We start from the raw sequence: 10,733 nt of genomic DNA on the forward strand, positions 1-10,733 counted from the left end.
TATAATTTCAATATAAAATATTTTCATCCATATAACTTTATAAAATTAGTATTTATAATATTTTCAAAAAATTAACAAGAGCCTTATAATATTATAATATAATATTAAAAATATAATATTTTTCTTTAGCCGACCCTAGATATCCTTTCCATATAAAACTCTTCATCATCAAGATTTCAAAAGCTTAAATTATTCTTTCTATATATTATTTAGGGTTGAAAAAGCCATATATCTAAGTTCCATCGATTATTCATCAAAGCTCTTGCAAGGAATCAAATTGCGAAACAATGGCGACGGATGATTTCATCAGTAACCTTCCTGACGAAGTTTTGGCTAGGATTATATCAGGCTTACCAGCCATTGAAGCAATAAGAACAACTATTTTATCAAAACGATTGAAGGATGTATGGAGGAATGTTTTCCGTTTAGATTTCGATCCAAAAGGAGTGAAGAAATTATCACCAAGAAAACAGGCTGTTCCTGCTCCAAATCAACGCAGATCTACGGTTCCAGTAATACAATTTGGATCCAATGTTTGCCATGACGATGGTGATGATTTTGATGATACTGATAAGAGGAAGAGATTGCCCGAGTTGTTAAGAATATCGATAATGTATTGTTATCTCATGAACGTAACTTGATTAGTTGCAGAATCGTTCATCTCTCAATAGTTACAGAAACGGTGATCTTGAGAAGTGGATTAAATATCTTACATCCGAGAAGGAAGTGCAAGAATTGGCTTTCCTTTGCGATGATTATCAACATGAGTTTCATCCAAAAGCCTATTCGGATTGGGTCTGAATTTACCGTCTGGGATTTTTCATGTAGAACTCTGCAATCACTTGAGTTCACAAATTACGATATCAGATTCCATCGCCCTTTTCACCATTGCCATAACCTCAAAACCTTGAAACTCTATCACTGTGATATTAGCACTGAAACCCTTGAAGCAATCGTTTCTAGCTGTGGTTTTATGGAACATTTGAGCGTTTGTTCTTCCACCTCCAGTTTAAAACAGGTTCGGATCTTTAGCCAAACGGTTAAGACTGTGGAGCTGGAATCATTGGATTTGGAGGGGATTTATTTATCTACCCAATCTCTTGGTGCTTTGGTTCTTCATTCTATGAAATTTCCAGCCAAAAGTATGGTTATCCATGCTCCAAATCTTAGGGTTTTTACTGCCACTCGCAAGCCCATAACTAAAAATCCATACAATTTCACCCGTCCTTCAAAACAGACCAAGATTGCTGAAATTCTAGAGTATTGCACTCATCTCTTGGTAAGCATTTAATTTCACTACCTCTTTTATTTTCTATTTTTTTATAAAGTTTATATTTGATGAGTGTTATATAAATGCTTATTTTACATTGGTTATTAGAATTATACACCTTTACTTGATCTAAATCTGTATTTTATTATAAAGGCTTATTTTATTTTTATTTTAATCTATAAAATAGTTTTGATCTTTTACTATACATTTATGTTAATAAGCAATTTTGAATCATACATCTTTTATCGATACCTAAATAATTTATATATCCATGTATGTTTTGTTTTTAATACGTAAATTGGTTATCAAGTTATATAATATTGTATTAAATAAATGTTTGGTTTATTTTTGTGCTATTAGGATAAGTGTTGGGTGTAACTGTAAAATACATTATATTTTTAATGAGAGAAATTAGATTCATGAATTCGAAAAAAATTAGTTTCTATGAATTACAAAATTAACGTGATGGTTAAAATTATTTTGGTTAGCCTGTGCAGACACCTGTAAATTATAAAGCTAATGATCCAATGGAAGACCCAAATCTGTTTAAGAATTTGAGGGAGCTAACCATTGATTTAGACTTGAACGATAGAAGGGAAATGTTGATCCTCTGTATCGTTCTACAACGCTGCCTTAGTCTACACCAACTTGAAATCAACATAAAGGTAATATAGATCATCCTGTAGTGGTGGAAATGTTATGAACATGTGATGATCCTTGATTTATGCATTATATTCAGGAAAGCAGAAGTGAAATAGAGGAAGCAACAAGGAATTACAGTAGTGTAAACAACCGACTGCCATATCCAGAGACAAAGCTATGGGAGCAAAGGGAGCTGTGCGATTGTATTACATTCACACTAAGACATGTATCCATTAAGGGATTCAACGGGAAAGATGGGGAAATGGAATTCCCAAGGCATCTGATTACGAAATGTGCCAAGTTGGAGAGATTAGAGATTTGGTGCAACCATGACTGGTCCAGTGAAGGAGGTAAGGCAACTCTTGGTTTACTTTCACTGCCTAGATCCTCCATTGATGTCTCCATTCTTCTTAAACCGCCACCCAATTTGTTGGTAGTTTTGGAAGATGGGTCTCAACCCTAGAATAGTTTTTTTTTTTTTTTTTTTCTTTTTGCCAAGGATTTTGCATGGGATGGGGAATTTATCATTGGTTTTTCGAAGATGACTTTAGGTGTGATTTTATGTTTATATATCGTTGGAATGTGATAGAGTATTTGATTAATATCAGTAGTTGTGGTTTGTTATCCAAGTGGTTAGTCAGTTCAGCAGAGCAGTTACTAAGCTCTCTTCTATAAATAATAGTCTTGATATACAGAATAGTTAAGGATTGAATTTACAAAAGCAATTCAATTTTGTTCATTCATAAAGTGTTTAGTTTAGATTACCTTCTATCATGGTATCAGAATGAGAAGCTCCAGTTTGAAAGTTAGTTTTAATGGGATGATAGCAAGCTTTACTCTTGTACTTGAACTTTTAATTTGCTCGGTTTGAGACTTGTATTTTTGTTTTGTCAAATATTTTGGTACTCCAATTTAAGAGTGTTGAATATTGCCATATGCACTATTGAAAGAGTGCCATGTGGACCAAGAAAAAAAATTAAATAAATAGAATTTAAGAATTTTTTCTGTTCTTTTTTTTTAAGGTTGAAATCATTTAATAAAATATATATTTTTATAAAACTAAGTAAAAGACAAGAATGGAACACGAGATAAACATGAAGTCGAGTTACTTTTTCTTTGGTCGACTCTAAAATACCCTTTCCATATAAAACAAGCCATTATCAAAATTTAGGTTTAAAAAGAGGATATATGTAGGTTCCATTGTGGAGTATTTTTTTCATTAGAGCTCTTGCAAGAAATCAAATTGTGAAACAATGGCGACGAATGATTTCATCAGCAACCTTCACAACGAAGTTTTGGCTAGGATTATATCAGACTTACCAGCCATTGAAGCAATAAGAACAACTATTTTATCAAAACGATGGAAGGATTTATGGAGGTATGCTTCCCGTTTAGATTTCGATCCAAAAGGAGTGAGGAAATTATATGGTGATGATGTTGATGATCCGAGGGAAGAGATTTCCCGAGTTGTTAAGAATATCGAAAATGTATTGTTATCTCATAAGCGTAACTTGATTAGTTGCAGAATCGTTCATCTTTTAAGTAGTTGCAGAAACGGTGATCTTGAGAAGTGGATTAAATATCTTACATCCGAGAAGAAAGTGCAAGAATTGGCTTTCCGTTGCGATGATTTTCAACAAGAGTTTTATAGAAGAAGCCATTCTGGACGGGGTCTGAATTTACCGTCTGGGATTTTTTCATGTGAAACTCTGCAATCACTTGAGTTCACACATTACAGTATCCGATCCGATTCCCTTTTCACCATTGCCATAACCTCAAAACCTTGAAACTTTATCACTGCGCTATTAGCACTGAAACCCTTGAAGCAATCGTTTCTAGCTGTGATCTTTTGGAATATTTGAGCGTTTGTTATTCCCCCTTCAGGTTAAAACAGGTTCGGATCTTTAGCCAAACGGTTAAGACTGTGGAGCTGGTATCATTGCGTTCGCAGGGCATTTATTTATCTACCCAATCTCTTGGTGTTTTGGTGCTTCATTCTATGAAATTTCAAGCCAAAAATTTGGTTATCCATGCTCCAAATCTTAGGGTTTTTACTGCAACTCGCAAGCCCATAACTAAAAATTCAGACAATATCACCAAGATTGCTGAAATTCTAGAGTATTGCACTCATCTCTTGGTAAGCATTTAATTTCACTACCTCTTTTATTTTCTGGTTAGATACAAAGTAAGCATTTTGTTTTTGTTTTAATAAGTAGATAAGTTTTCGAATTATGCGATGCTTAAAGTTTACATAAATACTTATTTTCATAATTATACACCTTTCATTATACTTACATATGCTTATTTTGTTTATGGTTAGATACAAAGTAAGCATTTTGTTTTTGTTTTAATACCTAAATTGGTTTTCAAATTATCCATCTTTCAACTATGCTTAAAGTTTATATTTTATTAGTGTTATATAATTGTTTATTTTGCTTCGATTATCCGAATCATATGCCTTTTACTATATCTAAACCTCTATTTTATTATAAATGCTTATTTTGTTTTTGTTTTAGTAAGTAAAATGGTTTTCGAATTATAAATCTTTTAACAATACTTAAAGTTTATATTTCATTGTGTACTATAAATGTTTATTTTGCTTTGGTTATCGAACCATATGCCTTTCACCATACCTATACCTCTATTTTATTATAAATGCGTAATTTATTTTTGTTTTAATAAGTACAAACAATTTTTGAATTATATATCTTTTAACGATATGTTTCATGGATGTTATATAAATGCTTATTTTTCTTTGGTTATCGGAATATTCGTACACCTTCACTATACCTAAACCTCTATATATTTTGTTTTTGTTTTAATAAGTAAATAGGTTTTCAAATTAGATATCTCTTAACGATACTTAAAGTTTATATTCTATGAGTGTTATATAAATACTTATTTTTCTTTGGTTATCGGAATCATACACCTTCCGCCATACCTAAACCTCTATTTTATTATAAATGCTTATTTTGTTTCTATTTTAATAAGTAAAACGGTTTTCGAATTATATATATCTTTTAACGATCGATACTTAAAGTTTATATTCCATCGTGTTTTATAAATACTTATTTTACTTTCGTTATCGGAATCATACATCTTTTATTATACTTAAACCTATATTTTATTATAAATGATTATTTTGTCTTTATTATTAAGTAAAATGGTTTCGAATTATATACCTTTTAGCGATGCCTAAATTTACACTCCATCATGTTTTATAAATGCTTATGTTTCTTTGGTTATTGAAATCATACACTTTTTGCCATACCTAAATCAGTATTTTATTATAGAAACTTATTTTGTATTTATTTTAATATGTAAATTGGTTTTCAAATTATATATCTTTTACTATACATGTAATTTATGTTAATAAGTAACTTTTGAATTATACACCTTTTATTTAAATTTTTTTATCGTGTTGTATAAATGATTGCTCTATTAATGCATTAGTAGTTTTAAATTATACATATTTTATTGATATCTAAATTTATATTTTATCGTGTACATATTCATGCATGTTTTGTTTTTAATACGTAAATTGCTTATCAAATTATGTAATTTCTTACTCTATAAATGCTTGATTTGTTCTTGTGCTATCAGGTAAATTGGTTCTTTTAAGGAAATCTATAGTTGTACTTCACAGTGTTATATATAAATGTTTGATGTTAAAGAGATGAATAACTAGATATAAATAACCGAAAAATGTTGGATGTAATTGTAAAACGCATTATATTTTTAAGGGGGGAATTCAAATTCGAACCTTGGAGATGATATTTTTGAGAGTGTTATATAAATACTTATTTTTCTTTGGTTATCGGAACCATACACCTTCCGCTATACCTAAACCTCTATTTTATTATAAATGCTTATTCTGTTTCTGTTTTAATAAGTAAAACAATTTTCAAATTATATATCTTTTAACGATACTTAAAGTTTATATTTCATCGTGTTTTATAAATACTTATTTTGCTTTCGTTATCGGAATCATAACATGTAATTTATGTCAATAAGTAACTTTTGAATTCTACACCTTTTATTTAATTTTTATTTTTAGTGTTGTATAAATGATTGTTCTATTAATGCATTAGTAGTTTTTAAATTATACATATTTTGCCGATACTTAAATTTATATTTTATCATGTTTATATTCATGCATGTTTTGTTTTTAATACGTAAATTGGTTATTAAATGATATAATTTTTCGTCCTCTATAATGCTTGATTTGTTTTTGTGCTATTAGGTAAATTGGTTTCTTTTAAGGAAATCTATAGTGGTACTTTACAGTGTTATATATAAATGTTTGGGTGTTAAAGAGATGAATAGTTAGATATAAATAATCGAAAATGTTGGATGTAATTGTAAAATGTATTATATTTTTAAGGGGAGAATTCAAATTCAAACCTTGAAGATGATATTTTTGAGAGTAACAATCATGAATCTTGAAAAAATTAGTCTCTATAAACTGCAAAACAAACATGATGACTTGATAAATTATTTTGGTTGGCCGTGCAGACACCTGTTAATTATAAAGCTAATGATCCAATGGAAGACCTGAATCTGTTTATGAATTTGAGGGAGCTTACCATTGATTTGGACTTGAACGATAGAAGGGAAATGTTGATCCTCTGTATCGTTCTACAACGCTGCCTTAGTCTACACCAACTTGAAATCAACATAGAGGTAATAAATATATACATATATATATATATATATATATATATATATATATAGATTTAGATCATCCTGTATTGGTGGAAATGATATGAACAGGTGATGATCCTTGATTTATGCATTATATTCAGGAAAGTAGAAGTGAAATAGAGGAAGCAACAAGGGATTACAGTAGTGTAAACAACCGACTGCCATATCCAGAGACAAAGCTATGGGAGAAAAGAGGGTTGTGCGATTGTATTACATTCACACTAAAACAAGTATCCATTAAGGGATTCAAAGGGAAAGATGGGGAAATGGAATTCCCAAGGCATCTGATTACGAAAGGTGCCAAGTTGAAGAGAATAGAGATTTGGTGTAACCATGACTGCTCTAGAGAAGGAGGTGAGGCAACTCTTGGTTTACTTTCACTGCCTAGATCCTCCATTGATGTCTCCATTCTTCTTAAACCGCCACCCCAATTTGATGGTAGTTTTGGAAGATGGGTCTCAACCCTAAACTAGTTTTTGTTTTGTTTTTCTTTATGTCAAGGATTTTGGATTAGTTAAGGATTTTGAACAGGATGGGGAATTTATCATTGGTTTCTCAAAGATGATTTTGGTGTGATTTCATGTTTCTTTTTTGCTAGAATGAGATACTCCAATTTGAAAGTTAGTTTTAATGGGATAATGGCAACCTTTACTCTTGTACTTTAACGAAATTGTCAATGTGGTATTTGTACTTTTGATTTGTTTGATTTGTTATTTTATTTTATTAAACATTTTGGTACTATGATTTAACAAATTAAATTTTGACACATATTGACCCATGATAGAGTGTCATATGGCACATCGATCAGATTAAATGTTAAATGAATAGAATTTAAAGATTTTTGAAAATTTTCTCCTTTCTTTTTTAACTTCAAAATCATTTAAAAATCAAATAAATATACATGCAATTTTATTAAAATATATCTTTTAACAAAAAGTATTTTTAATTAAATTAAAAATATTAATACATGAAAAAATTATAAACTGTTATGAAATAATGAAAGGAAAGAACAAACTAAAGAGAAAATATCAATACAAAGAAGTAATACAATAGAAGATAAACAAGAGAACTTTTTATTTCATTTATTGTGCATCTTTACAAGCCTTGTACATGCCTCTATTTATAGACCTTCTAACATAATACAATCCCTTAAGTTACAAAGAATAAATAGAGGTTTAATTACTATATAAAACCCTCATAAATCCATTGGGGGTTGCTACAATGAAGGTTACAACTTTGAGAGTTATGGATCAGAGCACCCCAAACCCGCCCGAAGTTATGGCGGATCCGCATGCCACATCAAAACGTAAAAAAAATTTCCATTCTAAGTCCGAAAACCGTACTTGATGTTCAAAAGATTAATTCATTAAAGGTTAAAGTGAATGGAAGTCATGCACCGTAGGAAACCGGAAAAGAGGTGGTGAGTCCATCGGATCGCTAAGTACCAAGCTCCTTCGGATCCAATCCTAGACATGCATACCGCCATTGCCACACCTTAACGTCATGGATATTTCTAGGAAACCGATTTGATTAAGTCATTTTTAGGAAAAGTGATTAATTTTGGAAAATACTTTCATTGCGGAAGCTTTGCTTGTTGTCGTGTTATTTTGAAATCGATTGTTATTTTTGAAAACGCGCCCTAAAGCTATCCAATTTCAACAGTTAAAATAAGTATTACCTATCTTAGTAATACATATTAAAACCATCAAAAATAATTAAGCGGCCTTATTACATTTAAAAGCCCAAAAACTTTAAACGTAAATAAAAGGATGTCCAGTTCACCAGAAGAAAATCAAACTTTCAGAACGGGTGGCCACTCCGAATTCCCTCACAGCTCCAAGCCCACTATGGTTGGGGATTTCCTGCGTGGATGAAAATAAAAGGGGTGAGTTTGGGGAAACTCAGTGTGTAAGGAAAACTCATTTAAAGCCCAAGTCAGCTCAAGCCTATTGGGCCTAAGCCCATTCAGTAATAGTGGTATCGGGGCGAGCCCTTTTCGATTTACAATAAACCGGGCCTTAGCCCTTATATAGATAACAAAGATGGCCCATAGGCCCATTTCAAAATACATGCAACATCAATAACATATGCAAGCCCATTTGGGAGACTACTCAACCACCAACCACTACACTCCACCGTACCACCATACACTCCATGTGGGAATAGCTCAACCCACCCAAATTTAACACTCCACAGCTTGCACCTTTGTCGCTCGGTTATCAAGAATTGAGGCAAAGCCTCCAAGACGTGGACAAGCCACTTTCAGTACTTCCTCCGTCAATATCCCAATCCCATGCATCGATAATAACAACATGGCATGCAAGAAATAACAACAATCAAACATGCATTTAGGTCAATTTAACCCTAGGGTATTTCGTAATTTATCTACTAGGGGTAAACGTAAATTTTCCACTTTTAAAGGTATTTCAGTAATTTATCTATTTTAGGGTTTTTCATGCATATTCCTACCTTTCACGTACTAATGTAATCACTACCGAGGGTTCTTACCGAATTGGGCCATTGGCCCATCATTCCAATTTTGGCCCATTAAGCCCAAAAATATCGAGGCACGTAAATCATGCACTTTGCGGTCAAATTTTGCAGCTTACCAAAAACATTAATCGATTTACCTCACGAGCATTCGCACACTCGCAAATCTACAAAATACGTGTTTTGGCATTTCAATTTTTGACTTTTGCCGATCTAGACTAAGAAAGAGGGTGTTAGTTACACACATTTTGCTTACGATATCTTGATTTAGATCCACACACGAACCGCCTACAATTGGATTACTAACACGTTAATCTAACTATTCAAATACAAACTACGATTAACCCCTTACAATATTCGCCAACCACACCTACAGATCATAGTAAGCTTATAAGAAATCAATAAGCAACTCATTAACAAATTTTTGTCAATGTTTACCACATAATCATAATTTCACTGCAAGCTGTCTTCCTGAGCAACAGTCACTAAATTATTTATAACTGGAGCTACGAAACTCCAAATCAAGTTCCGTTAATTTTCCCTGAAAATAGACTCATATATATTCTATCCATAAAATTTTCAGAATTTTTGGTTTAGCCAATCAATACCATATTTTTCTCAAAGTTTCCCATGTTTCACTATTTGACTAATCTGACCACTCTTCATTACGAATCAAATTTCTCATTGTACAGAATTCAAAATATGTTCTTGTTTATTTCATTAGAAACTAGACTCAATAAGATTTAATTACATAATTTATTCAGCTTCTAATTCATCTCCCACAATTTATGGTGATTTTCCAAAGTCACGTTACTGCTGCTGTCCCAAGCAGATTTATTACCAAATCACTCTTTCACACATACCTTGCATGCATGTTATTTAAACATGTATATCACCAATCAATCATCACATATCTATGATTTTACTTAAGAATAATCTCCATTTCATCATTTTAAAGCACAACATGTTAGCTGATTTTTCCCTTTAACATCTAAGGCACATGCATGCTCATTTGTTTGGCTCAACTTCACCTATCTTCCATTTTTTTCATCAAAAGAACATGAAACAACAACCATTTCCTTCATTTTAATTCATGACTAAATGCTCACAACACAACTAAAAACCAAAATATGCTTCAAGAGTTAAGGTAGAATCAAGAAGAACTCATGAACATCAAGATAGAAGCAAGGTACCAAGAACTTACCTTCAATTTTCCTCCTCCTAATGACCGAATACTCAAGAGCTTTCTCCTCTCCTTTCTCTTCTCTAACTTTCAGTGTGATGAACAAAGATGGACAAAACTTTGTTCTTTTCACCCTTTTCTTTTAATAAAACTTCATATTTCATCCATTTAATTCTTTAATACAAAAGACATGAATTTCTTATCATGAAACATTTACCTAACCCATTATCATGAAACATTTACCTAACCCATTATCATGGAACATTTACCTAACCTATTATCAATTTGTATCAATTTGTACCATAAATTATGGATATCAAGTGTACATTTTGTCTACAACAACATGATGGCTGACCACTTCATGTAAAATGGGAGGTTTGTCATGCAAATCCTCCTATTTTGCACTCCTATTTATTTGGCCACTTCAATTTAGCCTATAGCATT

General features: G+C 31.7%; 2 protein-coding genes and 1 long non-coding RNA gene across 3 annotated transcripts; 2 read left to right on the forward strand and 1 right to left on the reverse strand.

Moving 5' to 3' along the window:
• The first annotated feature begins 287 nt into the window (after positions 1-287).
• On the forward strand, positions 288-2,375 carry LOC128292708 (putative F-box protein At1g67390). Its single transcript, XM_053027597.1, has 4 exons — positions 288-613; positions 829-1,279; positions 1,768-1,935; positions 2,010-2,375. Exons 1-4 carry the CDS (start codon positions 288-290, stop codon positions 2,373-2,375), a joined length of 1,311 nt encoding a protein of 436 aa, XP_052883557.1.
• Positions 2,376-3,165: 790 nt separating this feature from the next.
• Positions 3,166-7,089, forward strand: LOC108452439 (putative F-box/FBD/LRR-repeat protein At4g13965). The gene is made up of 4 exons (XM_053027598.1): positions 3,166-3,596; positions 3,797-4,049; positions 6,428-6,595; positions 6,718-7,089. Exons 1-4 carry the CDS (start codon positions 3,166-3,168, stop codon positions 7,087-7,089), a joined length of 1,224 nt encoding a protein of 407 aa, XP_052883558.1.
• A 1,144-nt stretch (positions 7,090-8,233) lies between these two features.
• LOC128293288 (uncharacterized) lies at positions 8,234-10,400 on the reverse strand. The gene is made up of 2 exons (XR_008283459.1): positions 10,311-10,400; positions 8,234-8,478 (listed from the first exon to the last, which is right to left on the reverse strand). It is a non-coding gene; the product is annotated as an uncharacterized LOC128293288 (long non-coding RNA).
• Positions 10,401-10,733: the final 333 nt, after the last annotated feature.

The sequence above is a fragment of the Gossypium arboreum genome, chromosome 5 (genome assembly GCF_025698485.1).
Source record: "Gossypium arboreum isolate Shixiya-1 chromosome 5, ASM2569848v2, whole genome shotgun sequence".
Classification (NCBI taxonomy): domain Eukaryota; kingdom Viridiplantae; phylum Streptophyta; class Magnoliopsida; order Malvales; family Malvaceae; genus Gossypium; species Gossypium arboreum.

Coding starts and splice junctions, on each gene's coding strand:
- LOC128292708 (XM_053027597.1), top strand. CDS start 288: ATGGCGACGGATGATTTCATCAGTAACCTTCCTGACGAAGTTTTGGCT. Junction 614..828: donor TTGTTAAGAATATCGATAAT/GTATTGTTATCT, acceptor TTTTTCATGTAG/AACTCTGCAATCACTTGAGT. Junction 1,280..1,767: donor AGTATTGCACTCATCTCTTG/GTAAGCATTTAA, acceptor TAGCCTGTGCAG/ACACCTGTAAATTATAAAGC.
- LOC108452439 (XM_053027598.1), top strand. CDS start 3,166: ATGGCGACGAATGATTTCATCAGCAACCTTCACAACGAAGTTTTGGCT. Junction 3,597..3,796: donor GGACGGGGTCTGAATTTACC/GTCTGGGATTTT, acceptor TTCCCCCTTCAG/GTTAAAACAGGTTCGGATCT. Junction 6,596..6,717: donor AACTTGAAATCAACATAGAG/GTAATAAATATA, acceptor CATTATATTCAG/GAAAGTAGAAGTGAAATAGA.